Raw genomic sequence first — 19,946 nt, 5'->3', positions numbered from 1 at the left:
AAGTTGCAATGAGCCCAGATTGTGCAACTGCCCTCCAGCCTGGGTAACAGAGCAAGACCTTGGCTCAAGAAAAAAAAAAAGAATTTGTAAATCTATGTAAATACAACCTATACAAAACAATATTTCACATATATAAGCTAAGAACAGAGGCTAAGCTGAGTAACTAAGTACAGGAGGAATGATGAGTAATGTAATCAGAAGTGGAAGTAGTCAGGAAAGCTTCCTAGGAGATGTCTTCTTATCTGATTTTGAAGGAGTCCAGGAAGACAAAAAGAGGAGGTGCCTGGGAAGGTGTCATAGCAAAGGGAAGACCTGAGTATGGTACCACTAACCAGTGTGTGTATGTATCTCCCTTTCTGTTCTTTTCTCCCTCCCTCTTCCTGTAGCTTGGAAGCTCGAAGTCTGGCTGTGGCCATGGGAGATACAGTAGTGGAGCCTGCCCCCCTGAAGCCAACTTCTGAGCCCACTTCTGGCCCACCAGGGAATAATGGGGGGTCCCTGCTAAGTGTCATCACGGAGGGGGTCGGGGAATTATCAGTGATTGATCCTGAGGTGGCCCAGAAGGCCTGCCAGGAGGTGTTGGAGAAGGTCAAGCTTTTGCGTGGAGGCGTGGCAGTCTCTAGCAGAGGCACCCCGCTGGAGTTGGTCAATGGGGATGGTGTGGACAGTGAGATCCGTTGCCTAGATGATCCACCTGCCCAGATCAGGGAGGAGGAAGATGAGATGGGGGCCACAGTGGCCTCAGGCACAGCCAAAGGAGCAAGAAGACGGCGGCAGAACAACTCAGCTAAACAGTCTTGGCTCCTGAGGCTGTTTGAGTCAAAACTGTTTGACATCTCCATGGCCATTTCATACCTGTATAACTCCAAGGAGCCTGGAGTACAAGCCTACATCGGCAACCGGCTCTTCTGCTTTCGCAATGAGGACGTGGACTTCTATCTACCCCAGTTGCTTAACATGTACATCCACATGGATGAGGACGTGGGTGATGCCATTAAGCCCTACATAGTCCACCGTTGCCGCCAGAGCATTAACTTTTCCCTCCAGTGTGCCCTGTTGCTTGGGGCCTACTCTTCAGACATGCACATTTCCACTCAGCGACACTCCCGTGGGACCAAGCTACGGAAGCTGATCCTTTCAGATGAGCTAAAGCCAGCTCACAGGAAGAGGGAGCTGCCCTCCTTGAGCCCGGCCCCTGACACAGGGCTGTCTCCCTCCAAAAGGACTCACCAGCGCTCTAAGTCAGATGCCACTGCCAGCATAAGTCTCAGCAGCAACTTGAAACGAACAGCCAGCAACCCTAAAGTGGAGAATGAGGATGAGGTAAAATTCTGGGGAGGGCCAGAGACAAAAGGTGGCAGAGGGCTTCATGGAGACAGGATGCCTTCTATATACACACAGGGTTATGCTGTTCTTTCTGTCCTCCCTCTGTTTCATTTCACTGATAAAAGCATGGAATGTTAAAATGGAAAGACCTTAGAATTCATGTATTTTGACTGCCTTAGTTTACAAAGGAAGAACTCAGACCCAGAGAGAGAAAAGTGAGTTGCCTCAGGTCATATAGGTAATGGCAAGGCTGATGCTCCTGATGGTGCCCCAAATCATTTTTAGTAAACTGCACTGGCCAGGCGCGGTGGCTCACGCCTGTAATCCCAGCACTTTGGGAGGCTGAGGCAGGCAGATCACAAGGTCAGGAGTTTGAGACCAGCCTGGCCAACATGGCAAAATCCCGCCTCTACTAAAAATACAAAAATTATCCAGGCATGGTGGCGGGTGCCTGTAATCCCAGCTACTTGGGAGACTGAGACAGGATAATCCCTTGAACCCAGGAGGCAGAGGTTGTAATGAGCAGAGATCGCGCCACTGCACTCCAGCCTGAGCGACAGAGTGAGACTCCGTCTCGAATGAATAAACAAACAAACTGCCATTCCATTAACACCTACTGTGTTAATGAGAACTGTGGCAGAAGCCCTCCACACCCTGACCTGAGACTTGAGATAGCTACCAGAGCCTCTCAGAGAAGCATCTGTGGGAAAGGAAAGGGTGCTATTGTCTTTGTGTGTGCTGGGGTAGGGGAGATGTTAGATAAAATATCAGCTTCATTCTCCTGGCCACTCCTACTCACAATCTAATCCCTTTTCACTACCCCCTGAAGATCCTACCTTTTGTTGACGTAAGTGTAAGGTTCATTCTCTATCACTGAGGTATCTGGAGAATGCCTTTATTGCCTGCCTTTCCTTGTGGGAAAGAGTGCCTTGCTGGTATCTTTCCCATACCATTTGGGAGAAGCACAAAGGGAAGAGAAAGCACTCTTAGTATAAAGTAAATCTAGTGCCTAGTCAAGGACCTGGAGGCTGGGAAAAAGAGGAAGCTACAACAGCAGTTGGAGGTAAAATTTAGGATACAGAGCAGGGAAGAGATGGCCACATGAATAGGTTATACCCACTTTTCACTCCACATCTGGACGGATAGCAGAGAAAGCTGCCCAGTGAACTACCAAGTGTCAGTGACCTGGTGTCCCAGCCAGACAATGGTGCTCCAGTCCTCCTCTCTGACTCACCATTGGCCAGGCTCCCATCCTGGCTTCCAGCCCAGCCTAGACAAGAAGGGAGAAAAAAAGTAGGAATTTGCACTTTTTGAAAAATGCATATAGCTATGGTCCTGGCATCTGCCTCTGTGGGACATATAACCCACCCACGTTTTTGATACAATGGGACTTCTTTCAAATAGAGGGAAGTCAGAGAGACTAGAGAAAAGGAAGAGGGAGGGAAACTATAGAGCCTGCTCTCTGGAAATTTGGAATTTTGTTAGGATAATTTAATAATGGTAAAGTTAAAAGTACTAACATTTATTCAGCACTTATGTGCCAGGCATCTTGCCAAGTACTTTACATTTAATCCTCACAACCATGCTGAGAGACAGGTATTATTTTACCAACGAGGAAGCTGAGGCTTAGAAAGATTAGATGTTTTGCCCAAGGTCCCTCAACTAGTGAATGTCAGACCAGGACTCAAATCTCTAGCTGGTGCTCATAATCATTCAGCTGAACTGCCTTGGTTATTTCTCGATATGTACTTCCCGAGGTCCCCAGCTGTCAGAAGCCATGTGGGGAAGAACGGCCCAGTCTATGGCCATCTAAGCTTCCACATCCATGCACAGGCAAAGCCAAAACTGTTGTCAGAGCTAGAATGGACCATTTTCATTTCTGGTTGAGCTTGGCAGCAGAGCCCTGGGTCATGAAGGGAAGTTGCTGCAGAACAAGAAGAGTCATCCAGATTCTGGTGGAACATGAAGGGTTGGATAGCTGTCCCATCTTGGGGTCAAACCTGTAGCAGAGGGTGAGCAGCTGGAAGTGAATTCCTTGGTGCCTCTTGTCAGGCTTGGCTTTTCTCTGTATCCATTTTGTAGCGCTCGTCTTAGGACCAGAAAAGCTGAGGCCTCAGGACTTTTCTTACTCTGCTAATCCTTGGTCCCTCTTTCCTTGCATCTAACTCCCACTCCAGGATAGGATTATGGATGGCACTGAGAGGCAGGTATTAGGTGGATACTTACATCATTTAGGGTGGGTTCTGTAGCTGCCATTCTTTCCAACCTGACTCCTTATCTTGGGTCACTAGATGCAGGAAAGGAAGGAGATACTATGTTCCCAGGCACTCCAGCGTTATCTGATACTGACAGAATGAAACACCTGAATTCACTGTGGCTCCTCAGAAAATGGGAGAGCAAGAAAGAGACAGAGAGAAACATGAATATCACTAGGTTTCTAAGCATTAGAGTCTTCAGCACAGGGGTCTCTCCCAACCCTTTTCCTTCCTTCCGTCTGTCCGTCCTTCCTTTTGCCCACCCGTCCATCTGTCTGTCCGCCCTTTTTGTTGCAACAGGGTCTTGCTCTGTTGCCCAGGCTGGTGTGCAATGGCACAGTCATAACTCACTGTAGCCTTTAACTCCTGGGCTCAAACAGTCCTCCCACTTTAACCTCCCAAGTATCTGGGGCTACAGCTGTGTACCACTACATCTGGCTAATTAAAAAAATTTTTTTTGTAAAGATGAGGTCTTGCTGTGTTGCCCAAGCTAGTCTCAAACTCCTGGCTTTAAGTGATCCTCTCGCCTCAGCCTCCCAAGTCACTGGGATTACAGGCATAAGTGACTAGACCCAGCCCCTTTGGCATTTTGAGGATATGTCTGTCAAGGCCTTTGTCCCCTAAATACCAAAGGAATTGGTTTTCCGTTTACTCATCCTTCTTCCCTTTCATGTAACATTCATTCACTCAACATGTAGTTATTGACCTTGTACAGTGTGCAAAGCCATGTGCTAGAGGCTGTGGAGGATGGGGGATAAAATGTTATCCTCCCCTCTAGGAATGTATAAAGTAATAATGAAAACCTCAGTATCTAGGAAACTGTTTAGTTTGTGACTCTCTTGAAAAAATTGTTTTCTGCCATAAGCAGGAAGTATACAGCTTACTAAAATGAGGCACATAATTAACGCCTGAGTAGAGATACTTTAGGAGAATCTCTAGGTAGACCCTAACACTCTGCTTCCAGTCTCTTGCTTTCCTTTTAGGTTCTGAGTTTAATACTATGCTCCCACCAGTGGTAGAGGAGCTCCCAAGGGTGAGGTCGGGCCTCAAAGAAGAGGCTCAGGGTCAGCATGTACAGTTCTCTTCCGCCCATGGTCTCCCTGCAGAGCTGTTCTCTGCTCAGCTCTCACAGCGTTCTCTTTCTTACTATGAGGAATCCTTTACACTGTCTCCCACAGTCAGAAGGCTTTGCGCTGATTTTTCACATTTTCCGCCATTGCTCCTCAAAGCCTGCCCCTTCAAAGCCATTTTGTCAGCCTAGTTGGGGAACTCTGCTCAGGCAGTTTGTCCTCCCATTTGTAACCAAATGGCAAATATTTTGGTATAGAATGGGGGAGCTAAGAGGAGAGAGTGATTTAGGTACCACACCCTCCCCCACATAATGACACTGTTAGTAGATTAGCTTTGTCTTTTCAGAACTGCAACCTTTGTACAGAGAAATCTGCCACATGTCACACTGGAAGCCCCAGTAGGCCTTCTAGCTTGATGTAGTGTGATATCAGCTTCTTGCTTCATCTTTACTCCCTGGAGCTGACTCAGTATGAGTGACTCAAGCCCAGGGAGTAGGAAGAGAGGAGCAGGTCATGATATACCTCCCTTCCCCCAGGGCTGTTAATGAGTCAGACAGGACCTGTCTGTGAGAATCAGCTGGAGCTTTGCTCAGGGAGCCAATATCCTGCCTGCTGTTCCTTCTTCAACCAGCTCATAGGTAGAAATAGAACCACTAAGTCATAATAGACTCTGACATCCTCACTGCCTTAATTCTGCCACCACCTTCTACCCAAAATGGAAGAGTTGTTGCGTTAGGGGCATGTTTCCAAGTGTGGCTTCTCCCTCAAAGTGCTCCAGTCCCCACATTCTTCAAGGAAGGACCTGAGTATAGGACCTCCAGCTAGAATAGAACTGAAACCATGGAATTGAGTTCAAGTGGATGCTTGAATCTACTCAGCAGATTTCAGAGTAGAAACTCACTGACCATTGCCCTCCTGCCCTGGGAGCTCTTAGGACTTTGTCTTTTAAGTCTAACACCCCAACACCAACGTCCTCCCAACCTAGATTTGTGCACATGTGCTGCCCCGTTCCCTGCCCTGGTAGACCATGTTGGACAGAACCCAGGATGAACCCTGTGCATGAGTGTTTCCTCAGAGCTGCTGAGTGAGAGTTTGACACCATCTCTTTCCCCTGTTTTTCACACAGACACGTATGACACAGGAATGGGGCGATGTTTAGATAAATCCTCTGGGCTGGAACTAGGACAGCTGCTATCCAGCTAGTCAGCTTTCCAGATGGATATAGCTAGGACCTAACTCCCCAACTTATATCAAAAATCGTAATATATTGATTGTCATGTGGATAGCCTGATAGGAAGCCTAAGGAGTTTTGGTAGATAGGAGATTGATTTATCCTTCTCTCCCATCAGCATCCAGCCCAGAGATTTTGGGCTTATTGGTCTAGCATGCTCTTTGTCACACAGGTTCAAGGTTGGGATTCAGCTTCCCAGGGTGATAATGCGGCCAATTAGAGAAGAGGTATACCTGCCACTGAAAATTTAGCTTTTCTTCCTCCCTGAGGTTTCCAAAAAGCTGGAGGAACATGGGGTTTCCAGTATGGGAGCCATGCAGCTTATTAAGTTCAGTCCTGTGGTGGTCCCCATGGAGAAGGATTTGGTTGAGAGCATCTGAGTGGGTAAAAAAAAAAGAGCAGGGAAGCTTGGCAGTGCAGTTACTGCCCTAGGGACCCAGTTTTAGAGCTTTGGCCTAGAAGGAAGATCCACTCAGTTGAGAATAGAAGGGAATAAGGTGAAAAGCAGAGGCTGCTTTGTCTCTTCAGTCCTTCTGACCTTAAAGTCTGAGCTGCCCTTCCAGCATCTCCCACAAGTGGTCAAGCATCTGGGCAAGTAGCATTTCTGAGCTGACTTTCTTTTATTAAAGCGGAAAGGTAGAACTTCACTAGAGAAGCAGTTACGATCCAAGTTGGAGCTAAATTCTTTACCTTTGTCTCTCTCCCCTCCCTTCCCACCCCCTCCTTCTCCCTTTGCCCTCTGGCCCTTTCCCAGGAGCTCTCCTCCAGCACCGAGAGTATTGATAATTCATTCAGTTCCGTAAGTGGGGTCAGGCTGGGACTGGGTGGCAGGCTCCCCCAATGGCCGCATTTCCTCTCCGTCCCCAGGTCTTCTGAGCCCCCAGGCCAAGGCTGAAGTTAAAATGCCCCTTTTCTTCCTGGGAGATCAGCTCCTCCCTCCCAGACCTCCCAGATCTGGTCTCCCTGACCTTTGCGGTGGAAATCCTGAGCCCAGGCTGAGATGAGCTCAGCTGATCCTTCTCTCAGAGACAGCTGGAGTATAGTGCTGCTCAGCCCCCAGCTCCTGAGTGTCTGGAGCAAACAGCTGGGAGAGAGGTAGAATTCACTCCTGGATTGGAGCCAAAAACTGCCTAGCAGAAACCCCCAGGATCCTGTTTCTCCCACCCAGAACCCTTTCCCCATGGCTTCTGCCATGAGATTATCAACTATTTATTAATAATCTTCTAAATGTTAGGCCCTGTGCTGGTGAACTGACTCCAAAAACAAATAGGACTTGGCTTGAAGGAAAGTTTTGCCTCCCCACAACTGGTTTTCTTTTTTAACTTCAACCACATTTTTTCCAGGTCTGAGTTCTTCCCTTTTTCCAGCTCACTGCCCAGGATGTTCCATAATCCCCTCTCCTTTCTTGTTCCCTCTGGACTAACCCATGACCCTTTGGTCCCACAGGGTCTTGGACCTTGTTGCTGGGCAAAGACGTGAGAGGAAATGCAGGACCTCTGGGAGTTTGGATGATTTTTTTTATATTTTCTATTTGATTTGTCTATCAAATCAGTTTTCTCTGTTCTGTGCTAATCCCCTTTCAGTCATGATTCCTATCTCCTCCCATGTGGCAAAGCCTCTCTCTTGAGGCCTGGGGTCACATTTCCAACATGCTCACGTAACTTAGGGGCCCCTAACCCAAATGCTGATTTGAGAATGGGAAGGAATTCTGCCTTTTCTAATCTGAGATGATTATGAATTGGTTGGGGTAGAGGGTCCTTGGGACAGAGATCAGTTGCCATCTGAGTGGATTCAGATGAAGGAAGAAGTGAGTCTTCAAATTTCCTCTTATTTTCTTTCTCTATTAAACGCCCAGGATATTTTCAGGGACCTTAGAAACCCAATTCCATTGTTTTCCTTTTCTTTTTCTCTTTTCAACAATGTCACCTAAAGCATTCCTGAAGGATTCAGACATCCTCTTTCATTCCCTATGTGGCACTCTGAGCCATCTCCCAAGAGGCAAAGGCCACGATGAGCTTTTCCTTTGAATCCTGGCACTGTTGCATGTGGAGAGGTAGATCTGATACTCCCCAGTTTTCAAAAGAAGCTCTTTTAGAGTGTGAGGGAGCAAGGATGGAAATTCTCAATCCAGAAACTAAGCAAGACACATGGAAAGGGAGAGAAAGGCTTGGTGAGTCAAATGCTGTTTCTACAAGAGGAGGAGAGATTGTTCTTATCCAGCTGAGGGGAGATGGGATAGGGAGTTGGGTGGCTATCTTGATAAAATGCCCCTTACGGTAGAAGGGCTTAGACTGGGAAGAGAGCCCTTCTTCATGTCTAGCTGAGTCCCTCTTTTTCCCCACCTGCACCTTACTTCCCAGACCAACCTTGCTCGTTCTGAGGATGACTGAATTGCCCAGCACAAGGAGCCAAACTCACAGCAGGGAATTCATATGGGGAACCTAGTCACTGAGAGGTAGGGGAAGAAGACCCAAAGAGGAGTCACTAAAAGAGACAGGCCTTCAGGGCCATCATCAAGGGCTAAAAGGAGCTGTTGCTTTCTCCATCCACCTACCTCCTTCCATCTGCTTTTTCTTTCTCCTTGATTAATGTAAAGTCTGCTCTTTCCATCCCCTGCATGTGCATTGACGCCTTGTAAGAGATTGTGGGACGGACAGGGGGATACCATGGAAATCAACAAGTAATTTGAATGACGAGCATCTTCCCTCTTTGAAAGTGGAAATACTGATATGGGGCTCCCTTCTCTAGCCTTGCGGGACTTGGCAGAGCCCCTCGGCAGAGATCTAGCCCAGGGATCCAGATGGAGAGAGGGACAACCCTGTTCTTGAGAAGGGTGAAACAATTCAGGTGTAAGCAGCTCTTCTTTCTGTGCCCCTGGCTAACCCATCCAGATGTTGTCCCCTGCTCACTCTGAAGCCTTGGTACAGTCCTTAAGGAACCCAAGTTCAAGAGAAGAGGGGTGCATCCTAGTTACCTGGACTCACGGCCTCCCTTACCCTCAAGGATAGCCTGTAGGGAAGGAATGTGCTGGCTATTCTCAATTCAAGCTGTGAAGGGTGGGTGGAAGCGCCTACTGAGACTAAAAAGCAGTTCCTTTCTTGAAGTTCTCCAGATACTGGGGTCTCCGGCCTGCATGGCCAGGAGTGACTGAGTGGGTGGGCCATTGTATTATATGGTTTCTTCACCATCTTTTGTCTTACCCCAAACCCCTGTAGCCTGTTCGACTGGCTCCTGAGAGAGAATTCATCAAGTCCCTGATGGCGATCGGCAAGCGGCTGGCCACACTCCCCACCAAAGAGCAGAAAACACAGAGGCTGATCTCAGAGCTCTCCCTGCTCAACCATAAGCTCCCTGCCCGAGTCTGGCTGCCCACTGCTGGCTTTGACCACCACGTGGTCCGTGTACCCCACACACAGGCTGTTGTCCTCAACTCCAAGGACAAGGTAGATGGGTTCTGGCCCAAACCCCTACCCTGGATGTGACTCTTCACCCATGGTTGTTCAGGGTTTGTGTGTATGACCAGTGATGCCCCCACCAACATCCTAGTCTCCCTTCATAGTTCATGATGCATATGTCGACCATGACTGTCTCAGTGCGATTGTGATTTTGAGAGCCCTCCTGTATCCTTTTTTGGGCTTTGTTTTTCTGGACCAAAGAAACCTAATCTTTTTAGCTTCCTTCTTGCTGTATCTTAGGAGAATTGCTCTTTACCACACCTTATGGTCATTTTGGTAGCTCTTCTCCAGCCCTTCTATAACTCTTGAGCTTTCCAGATATAGCAACCATAAGCATAGAGAAATATTTTGTTTCTAAGACCTTTTCTGAGCAGAGTGAGCAGACAGAAGGAGAGAAGGATGCCCAACTCACACTGGAGAGAATTAGCTGAATGTGTATGCTGACGGGAATATTCATGGTTCAGATTCTTCTTCTTTTTTGTTTGAGACGGAGTCTTACTCTGTCACTGAGGCTGGAGTGCAATGGCACAATCTTGGCTTACTGCAACCTCTGTCGCCTAGGTTCAAGTGATTCTCCTGCCTCAGCCTCCTGAGTAGCTGGGATTACAGGCACCTGCCACCGCGCCTGGCTACTTTTTGTAGTTTTAGTAGAGACGGGGTTTCACCATCTTGGCGAGGCTAGTCTTGAACTCCTGACCTCATGATCCACCCTCCTCGTCTTCCCAAAGTGCTGGGATTACGGGCATGAGCCACCGCGCCTGGCCCATATTTTTCTTTCAAAGGAAATATTGAAGTTTGGGATGCTCCTTGGGACAGTACCCAGCTTTGTCCCAGTCTTTTTGTCCGCTGTAGCTCCCTGGGCCCTGTCTTCAGGACAAGCCCACAGAGGCATCTAGGCCTCCCTTACAGGCTGTAATTGATAGTCTAGAGTGGTTTGGCCCAAATGCATCATCTGTACATTTTGGAGCTCAGTTGTTCATAGTTTCAGGGGACTACTGAATGAAGGCTGGAGCTAGGAGAAAGGACAGCAGGAAGAACCTTGCTAACGGAGTTGAGATTTGGGGGTGAATGGTGGAAGTAAGTTGCAAATACTGTTCTCACTCTTCCCCCAGGCTCCCTACCTGATTTATGTGGAAGTCCTTGAATGTGAAAACTTTGACACCACCAGTGTCCCTGCCCGAATCCCTGAGAACCGAATTCGGAGTACGAGGTCCGTAGAGAACTTGCCCGAATGTGGTATTACCCATGAGCAGCGAGCTGGCAGCTTCAGCACTGTGCCTAACTATGACAACGATGATGAGGCCTGGTCGGTGGATGACATAGGCGAGCTGCAAGTGGAGGTGAGGAAGCTTCAAGGAGGTAACGCTGGGGCACAGGAGCTTTCTCCAGGAGCTGTCACTATATTGGAAACAAGGCAGCATATCCCAAGGCAGGGTAAGGCAAGTACCCAAATGAGTGGTGTAGGTAGTGAGAGGTAAGAGGGAGAAAGCTCTGAACAACTCTAGTCTGGAATAGATTCAGGTGGAGCTCGTTTTCCTGGTGAAAGAATTCAGATTTAAATGTAAAGAGGAACTTCTAGGCCAAGGGGAGTGAGGGAAATTTAATGAAAATATTTATTGAACACTTGTATAAAATTGTCATAGAATAACTGAGGATGAGAAATCATACATTAATTCATTCAAGAAATATTTATTGAGGGCTTTCTATGTGCCGGACCTGAGTGCTGTGTGCTAGTGAACAGTACTTGGCCCCTGCCTACAAGGGGTTTATGACCTAACTGGAAAGAGAACAAGGCCAGTAAGCAAGTAGTTGTGTGGTGAGAGCCAGGTCATGGTGGAAAGGATAGGACATTATAGGAGCACCAGACTTAGGGCAGGCATCACAAGAGATTTCCTGGAAGAAGTAATCTCTCAGCTAAGGCTGGAAGCATGGGTAGGAATTAGCTGGACAAAGACTGCTGGACAGAGGGAACACTGCGTGCAAAGGCCAGAAGACAAGAGGGAGCTTGGGCCATTATAGGAACTGAAAGAAATTTTGTCTGGCTGTGATGTGCAGGTGTGGGGTAAGAAGTGGTGAAGAATAAGACTGGACACGTGGGCATGGACCAGGCTACAGGAAGGACCCTATAAGCTGGGGAAAGAAACTTGGACTTTATTCTGGGGCATGAAGAGCCAGAGCAGAATTTTACGTAGAGCTATTAACACAGCTGGCCAGGCGTGGTGGCTAACACCTGTAATCACAACACTTTGGGAGGCCGAGGTGGGTGGATCGCTTGAGGTCAGGATTTCAAGACCAGCCTGGCCAACAAAGTGAAACTCCATCTCTACTAAAAATAGAAAAATTATGCTGGGTATAGTGGCGCACGCCTGTAATCCCAGCACTTTGGGAGGACGAGACGAGTGGATCACCTGAGGTCAGGAGTTCGAGACCAGTGTGGCCAACATGGTGAAACCCCGTCTCCACTAAAAATACAAAAGTTAGCCAGGCGTGGTGGCATGTGCCTGTAATCCCAGCTAATCGGGAGGCTGAGGCAGTAGAATTGCTTGAACCCAGAAGGCAGAGGTTGCAGTGAACCAAGATCACGCTACTGCACTTCAGCCTGGGTGACAAGCAAAACTCCATCTCAAAAAAAAAAAAGGCCGGGTGTGGTGGAGCATACCTGTAATCCCAGCTACTTGGGAGGCTGAAGCACAAGAATCACTTGAATCTGGGAAGCGGAGGCTGCAGGGAGCCGAGATCACAGCATTGCCCTCCAACCTGGCCGACAGAGTGAGACCCTGTCTTAAAACAAAACAAACCAAAAACACAGCCAGGGTCAGGTGTGGTGGCTCACACCTGTGATTCCAGCACTTTGGGAGGCTAAGGTGGGCGGATCACCTGAGATCAGGAGTTCAAGACCATCCTGGCTAACATGGTGAAACCCCGTCTCTACTAAAAAAAAAAAAAAAAAAAACAAAAAACTAGCCGGGCGAGGTGACAGGCACCTATAGTCCCAGCTACTCGGGAGGCTGAGGCAGGAGAATGGCGTGAACCCGGGAGGCGGAGCTTGCAGTGAGCTGAGATCTGGCCACTATACTCCAGCCTGGGCGACAGAGCGAGACCTGTCTCAAAAAAACCAAAAAAAACCACACAGCCAGGTTTCACTCTGCCAAAAGACAGAATCTCTGTCTTTGAGTTTACAGTCCAATTGGAGACATTAGACATTTAAGAAAAAAAAAATTTAGATATACAACAAAGCAGTGTGTACTAGGTGACAAATGGAATTGAGAAGAAATGCTCTGGTATAAGGGAGAGAAGAGACTTGACATGGGCCTTGGGGTCTGGTAGAATATTCTGTAGTTAGAGAGATATGAGAAGATAAGATTGAATGACTTAGATTGAAGAAACTGTCAGAAGCTAGTCTGCAGAGGGTCTGCTTTGGACCCTAGGGGAGAACACATCCCTAGCCTTGGGGGGTTCTCAGTGAGGCTGAAATTTTGAGCTCCTGTGATGGTCCTGGCAGTGGTTTGCAAACTTCAGTGCATTGGAAGTCTTCTGGAGAACTTGTTAAAAATTCAGACTTTCAGATCCCATTCCCAGTAATTCTAATTCAGATTGATGGTGGGGCCTGGGAGTCTGCATCCCGGGTAATTCTGATGCAGGTAGTTCACATGTTGAGAAATGCTGCTCTGGGCAGCCTGGGGTCCAAGTAATCAACATGGTGTGTAAGCAGAGTTTGAAAGGGAGGGATGAGCATGCTGCAGTGATAGCAAGCAAGCAGGAGGGGAAAGACAGGAGACCTATACTTAGCACTTCTGACCAGCACTCCCCTGCTATCTCCAGCTCCCCGAAGTGCACACCAACAGCTGTGACAACATCTCCCAGTTCTCTGTGGACAGCATCACTAGCCAGGAGAGCAAGGAGCCTGTGTTCATTGCAGCAGGGGACATCCGGTATGGCCAGATCATATTGCCTCTATTAAAAATACAAAAAAATTAGCCGGGCGTGGTGGCGGACGCCTGTAGTCCCAGCTACTCGAGAGGCTGAGGCAGGAGAATGACCTGAACCCAGGAGGCGGAGCTGGCAGTGAGCCGTGATCGCACCACTGCACTCCAGCCCGGGCAACAGAGCGAGACTCCATCTCAAAAAAAAAAAAAAAAAAGCACCCCAGGAAGGAGTTCGAGCAGTGTGTCTCAAAGTGGGGTCTCAAAGCGACTGTTTGTCAGAATCCAGAGGGAGGAAGGAGGCCTTGTTGAAAATGCAGATTCTAGGCCAGGTGCGGTGGCTCACACCTGTAATATCAGCACTTTGGGAGGCCGCAGTGGGTGGATCACAAGGTCAGGAGATCGAGACTCCTGGCTAACACAGTGCAACCCCGTCTCTACTAAAAAAATACACAAAAAAAATTAGCTGGGTGTGGTGGTGGGCGCCTGTAGTCCCAGCTACTCGGGAGGCTAAGGCAGGAGAATGATGTGAACCTGGGAGGCGGAGCTTGCAGTGAGCCGAGATCATGCCACTGCACTCCAGCCTGGGAGACAGAGCAAAACTCTGTCCAAAAAAAAAAATGCAGATTCTAGAGACACCCATTCTGAATCAGTCTTGGTAGAGGAATATGGAGTGCCTGGTAATCTTAATTTTAACATGACTACAATCACTAAGTTAGCAAAAAGGTGTCACTGGTTATGTTTTCTTCCATGAGTCCCGTTCAGCCTGGGTTCCTATCTTCGTGTGCCCAGAATCCAGGAGACAGTGCAGGAAATGTCAGTATAGACGGCATGGGGCTTGTGGGTAGCTCCTCCAAGCAAATGATGTATTTTCTTCCTCACAGCCGGCGCCTTTCGGAACAGCTGGCTCATACCCCGACAGCCTTCAAACGAGACCCAGAAGATCCTTCTGCAGTTGCTCTCAAAGAGCCCTGGCAGGAGAAAGTACGGTGAGTTGGGTGTGGGTCTCTGAACACCTCTTAAAGCTCAGAGGCAGTTGCAGGGGCTCACTGTACCAACTTTATTGTCCATCAGCCTCCAAAAAAATCCGTCAGACTCGCAGCCTCCAAAAAAATCTGTCAGACTCGCAGGCTGTCTGGGTCCTTGCCCTATGGGGCATTTGCTTGGAATTTTTTGTGGAAGCTATGTCTCTTGTCCTCACCGTGGCATCAACCTTTGACACCCTTTACTTCTCTCCTCACAGGCGGATCAGAGAGGGCTCCCCCTATGGCCATCTCCCCAATTGGCGGCTCCTGTCAGTCATTGTCAAGTGTGGGGATGACCTTCGGCAAGAGCTTCTGGCCTTTCAGGTGTTGAAGCAACTGCAGGTAAGAGAAGAGAAGGAGAGGCCAGGCACAGTGGCTGTAATCCCAGCACTTTGGGAGGCCGAGGCAGTTGGATCACGAGGTCAGGAGCTCAAGATCAGCCTGGCCAAGATGGTGAAACTCTGTCTCTACTAAAAATACAAAAATTAGCTGGGCACAGTGACGGGCGCCTGTAATCCCAGCTACTCAGGAGGCTGAGGCAGGAGAATCCCTTGAACCCAGGAGGCGGAGGTTGCAGTGAGCCAAGATCGCGCCACTGCAGTCTAGCCTGGGCGACAGAGCAAGACTCTGTCAAAAAAAAAAAAAAAAAGAGAGAGGAGGGGAACTCAGCCCAACTCCAGCCAACCTGAGGTAACTACACAGATTATTCTGCTGGGGACCACCTTCCTGCCCAGGTCTAAAACAAAAGCAGAGTAAAGAAAAGCTAGGCAACTTTCCCCTGGGAAGAATAGCCATAGGAACAACTCCACAGCGGCCTCTTTTGGCCCTTTTGTGACTTGCACCTGCCCTGTTCCAAGTCAGAACTTTAGAGTGCTAGGTTTGCCTTTTAGATCAAAACTTCCAAAATGGGCTGGCACCCTGGCATGGGCCTGTAGTCTCAGCTAGTCAGGAGGCTGAGGCGGGAGGATGTCTTGAGCCCAGGAGTTCTGGGCTATAGTCCGCTATGCCAGTTGGGTGTCCATGCTAAGTTCGTCATCAATATGGTGACCTCCTGGGAACAGGGGACCACCAGGTTGCCTAAGGGAGGGGTGAACTGGCCCAGGTCGGAAATGGAGCAGGTCAGGACTCCTGTGCTGATCAGTAAAAGGATCGAGACTGAATAGCCACTGCACTCCAGCCTGATCAACATAGTAAAACCCTGTCTCTAAGAAAAATATGCATTTGAAGAAATCAGCATTTCTTTTCTTTTTGAGATGGAGTTTTGCTCTTGTCCAGGCTGGAGTACAATGGCGCGATCTCGGCTCACCGCAACCTCTGCCTCCCAGGTTCAAGCGATTCTTCTGCCTCAGCTTTCCCAAGTAGCTGGGATTATAGGCATGCACCACCACACCCGGCTAATTTTGTATTTTTTAGTAGACATAGGGTTTCTCCATGTGAGCCAGGCTGGTCTCGAACTCCCAACCTCAGGTGATCCACCCACCTCAGCCTCCCAAAGTGCTGGGATTACAGGTGTGAGCCACCACGCCTGGCTGAAGAAACCAGCATCTCTAACTGAAGTGAGCCAAAACCAAAATTTTGCTAAGGCAAAGTTTAGTGACCCACCTTCTCCTAGTGTTAAGTGTGTGCTAAGGTACATGGAAGACCAATTTATTTATACAAGACACTGAGATTTTTTCAAGAAATAGCTGTCAAATCTCAAGCTGAAGATCTAAATGTGAACAGTTTACTAATGCACTACTGAAGTTTAAATCTGTGGTACAATCATTGTAAACATGGGGTTCATTTCTGTAAATTGATTTCTAAACTGAAATTACTGGAAGACTTCCTTTCCTGTTTTTGCCAAATTCAATTTCTGGTTTTTGGCATATATCCATTATTCAAACTTAATGCCTCTAATTTTAATGCCAACACAATTGGTTGTAATCAAATTTTTTTATTTTTTTTTTTGAGACAGAGTCTCGCTCTGTCGCCCAGGCTGGAGTGCAGTGGTGTGATCTCGGTTCACTGCAAGCTCCACCTCCCGGCTTCACGCCATTCTCCTGCCTCAGCCTCCCGAGTAGCTGGGACTACAGGCACCCACCACCACGCCCAGCTAATTTTTTGTATTTTTAGTAGAGACGGGGTTTCACTGTGTTAGCCAGGATGGTCTTGATCTGCTGACCTTGTGATCCACCTGCCTCGGCCTCCCAAAGTGCTGGGATTACAGGCGTGAGCCACTGTGCCCAGCCCAAATTTTTAAATAATAATAATTTGGTCCTCCCCCTTTAAAAAACAAACAACATAAAAACTTCCCAGATGGTCTGTAGCAGGTGGGTTATAGTGTGCTGAAATATTGATCTTCTGATCCCCCTGGGCTATAGTCACCTGTAAGCCACTTAATTTGTTTAATACTGTTCTTTATACCATATAAATATTTTCATTTTCCAGAGAAGTCTTCTCTGGACCTAAATCCTTTCTTTTTTTCTTTTTTTTTTTTTTTTTTTTTTTTTTTGTCTTCTTGGAGAGAGTCTCGCTTTGTCGCCCAGGCTGGAGTGTAGTGGTGCAATCTTGGCTCACTGCAACCTCCACCTCCTGGGTTCAAGTGATTCTCCTGAGTAGCTGGGATTACAGGCATGCACCACCACGCCTGGCTAATTTCTGTATTTTTAGTAGAGATAAGGTTTCATTCTCTACTGAGGTTAGCCAGGCTGGTCTTGAACTCCTGACCTCAGGTGATCCACCCTCCTTGGTCTCCCAGAGTGCTGGGATTACAAGCATAAGCCACTGCACCTGGCCTCTTTTTTATTATTATTTGAACTTACAGCTCCCATTCTCCCTGCTTGAGAGGGGATAGTGAAGTTCCCTGTTCTCCCTGCTTCTCTTGGACTTTCTACTTATGTGATACCTTTTCCCACATACCTAAGTGTAGTTTCCTGACTTTGTCAGGCCCTAGACTTCCTTTCAAAACTCCCTGGTTCTCACTGGGTTAAGTGAGTCTTACTCACTTGATGGCTTAGAATCCAGTGCCAGCAAGGAAAGAGGTTAGAGAAAGGGAGGAGTTTTAGCCTCCTTCTCTAGTTTGGAGAAAGGTAAGAGTCCTGTATCCTTCATGTCTCCTCACAGTCCATTTGGGAACAGGAGCGAGTGCCCCTTTGGATCAAGCCATACAAGATTCTTGTGATTTCGGCTGATAGTGGCATGATTGAACCAGTGGTCAACGCTGTGTCCATCCATCAGGTGAAGAAACAGTCACAGCTCTCCTTGCTCGATTACTTTCTACAGGAGCATGGCAGTTACACCACTGAGGCATTCCTCAGTGCCCAGCGAAATTTTGTGCAAAGTTGTGCTGGGTACTGCTTGGTCTGCTACCTGCTGCAAGTCAAGGACAGGTAGGTGACTTCTGCTGCTCATCCTAACATTTCTCCAAGGTTCTCTCCATCCCTTCGTGTGTAGTTCTCAATTACTTATTACTGCCCTCCATGGCAAAGATGTGAAAAATGAAACAATATTTTTAAGCAGTGACAGATGTGTTCACATGACATTAAGTCAGGAGGCAGACTAATAAGAACTAGGGTAAAAGGGCAAAGAAATGAAGGATTTATGGGAGGACTAAGGGTTTGAGTGAGCAGGGTCTTCAAGAACAAGGGAGAATGATGACAGAGGAAGCTGCAGAGAAGGTACATCCCAGCTAGAAGAAATAATTGAATTGTGATTAAAGCACAGACTGCACTGCATGGCAGTGGAATAGGAGGTGGTACCATCAGGCAGGTAAATTGAGGCCAGTTGAAGAAAGGCCTTCATTGTGAAGCTTAGGTGTTTTATTTTGCAGGCAGAGGAATGACATGATTCAGTCTGTGTTGAGTAAATGCCCTGTGGCACGGTGGGTGAAGGCGGATGTAATTGGGCGTTTAGCAACAAAGCGAGCGATAATAGGGCCTGGCACTAAGGGTAGTGGTTCGTGACTGAGAGCAAAAAGGAGAAACATGATGGAGATCAAGTGGAAACTCTCAGCCATGAACTCTCCTCACTTCTTATTCCAGCATATGATTTCCACAGCTTTTAAGTATCTGTTGTTTTGCCCAGAGCTGTCATTTTTTTTTCAATATCACATGACCTTGATGAAACCTAACTACACATGTAGGTGAGGCAGATAATGTACAAAGATAATTACACCATCTAGGCCCTGCCTTCTAAGAGTTTCTCCCAACAGTGATCCAGGGTCTCTGCCCTGAATGCCCCTACAAGTTCCGTCTCTGCCTCGGCATAGGGCAGCTGTCCTGGGAAGGCGGAAATGCAGTGGCCGGTGCTGCTGGGGTTTCCAGTAACATGGTGGCCCATTAAGATCTAGCTAACAATGGCTAGGTGTGGTGGCTCATGCCTATAATCCCAGCACTTTAGGAGGCTGAGGTGGGCGGATCACGTGAGGTCAGGAGTTCAAGACCAGCCTGGCCAACATGGTGAAACCCTGTCTCTACTAAAAATACAAAAAAAAAAAAAATCAGCTGGGCATGGTGGCAGGCGCCTGTAATCCTGGCTACTTGGGAGGCTGAGGCAGGAAAATCGCTTGAACCCGGGAGGCAGAGGTTGCAACGAGCCAAGGTGGCGCCATTGTATTCCAGGCTAGGCGACAAGGGTGAAACTCAAACTCAAAAAAAAAAAGAAATGTATATATATAAATAAACTGGGCTTGGTGATACACACCTGTAATCCCAGCTACTTGGGAGGTGAGGCAGGAGAATTGCTTGAACCCAGGAGGCAGAGATTGCAGTGAACCAAGATCATGCCACAGTACTTCAGTCCGGGCAACAGGGCGAGTCTCAAAAAAAAAAGAAGATCTAGCTAACAAGGCCGAGGCAGGAGGATCGCTTGAGCCCAGGAATTCAAGACCAGCCTAGGCAACCTAATGAGATCCTGTCTTTACAAAAAAATAAACAAAAATTAGCCGAGCATGGTGGGATACAGCTGTGGTCCCAGCTGCTTCAGAGGCTGAGGTGGGAGGATCACTTGAGCAGGAGGTTAAGGGCAACAGAGCGAGACCCTGTCTAAAAATACCAAAATAACTAGCTAGCTAACAGAGCAGCTTATTAGAAATCTAGCATCTAGTCTGTACGCAATGGCTCACACCTGTAATCCCAACACTTTGGGAGCCTGAGGCAGGTGAGTCACTTGAGGTCAGTAGTTCAAGACCAGCCTGACCAACATGGCAAAACCCCATCTCTACTAAAAATACCAAACACTCGCCAGGCATGGTGGCGCATGCCTGTAATCCCAGCCACTCGGGAGGCTGAAGCAGGACAATTGCTGGAACCCAGGAGGTGGAGGTTGCAGTGAGACAAGATTGCACCACTGCACAACAGTCTGGGTGACACCAAGACTCTATCTCAAAAAATAAAAATAAAAATTAGTCTTAGGCTGGGCGCAGTGGCTCACGCCTGTAATCCCAGCACTTTGGGAGGCTGAGGTGGGCAAATCAACTGAGGTCAGGAGGTCAGCATGACCAACACCATGAAACCCCATCTCTACTAAAAATAAAAAATTAGCTGGGTGTGGTGGCAGGCGCCTGTATTCCCAGCTACTCGGGAGGCTGAGGCAGGAGAATCACCTGAATCCAGGAGGTGGAGGTTGCAGTGAGCCAAGATCGCACCACTGCACTCCAGCCTGGGCGACAGAGTGAGACTCCGT

At 48.0% G+C, this 19,946-nt stretch overlaps 1 protein-coding gene across 6 annotated transcripts in view; it reads left to right on the top strand.

Annotated features, from left to right (window-relative positions):
• The window catches only part of PI4KB (phosphatidylinositol 4-kinase beta), a 36,675-nt gene that overhangs the window by 12,084 nt on the left and 4,645 nt on the right, over positions 1 to 19,946 (top strand). For 3 of the 6 annotated variants that reach the window (XM_025383134.1, XM_025383143.1, XM_025383124.1), the window contains 7 exons: positions 387 to 1,323; positions 9,098 to 9,325; positions 10,450 to 10,677; positions 13,160 to 13,269; positions 14,145 to 14,249; positions 14,504 to 14,627; positions 17,388 to 17,653. In XM_025383134.1, coding sequence (XP_025238919.1) covers positions 415 to 1,323; positions 9,098 to 9,325; positions 10,450 to 10,677; positions 13,160 to 13,269; positions 14,145 to 14,249; positions 14,504 to 14,627; positions 17,388 to 17,653 — 1,970 coding nt within the window. In that variant the 5' untranslated portion in view covers positions 387 to 414. Of the gene's footprint in view, positions 1 to 386; positions 1,324 to 6,636; positions 6,682 to 9,097; positions 9,326 to 10,449; positions 10,678 to 13,159; positions 13,270 to 14,144; positions 14,250 to 14,503; positions 14,628 to 17,387; positions 17,654 to 19,946 lie in introns of all 6 variants that reach the window. The other 3 variants (XM_025383109.1, XM_025383115.1, XM_025383151.1) reach the window with 2 other exon arrangements.

The sequence above is a fragment of the Theropithecus gelada genome, chromosome 1 (assembly GCF_003255815.1).
Source record: "Theropithecus gelada isolate Dixy chromosome 1, Tgel_1.0, whole genome shotgun sequence".
In the NCBI taxonomy this organism is placed as follows: Eukaryota; Metazoa; Chordata; class Mammalia; order Primates; family Cercopithecidae; genus Theropithecus; species Theropithecus gelada.
Note: the sequence above shows the minus strand (reverse complement) of the source record. Positions and strands in the feature narration are given on the sequence as shown.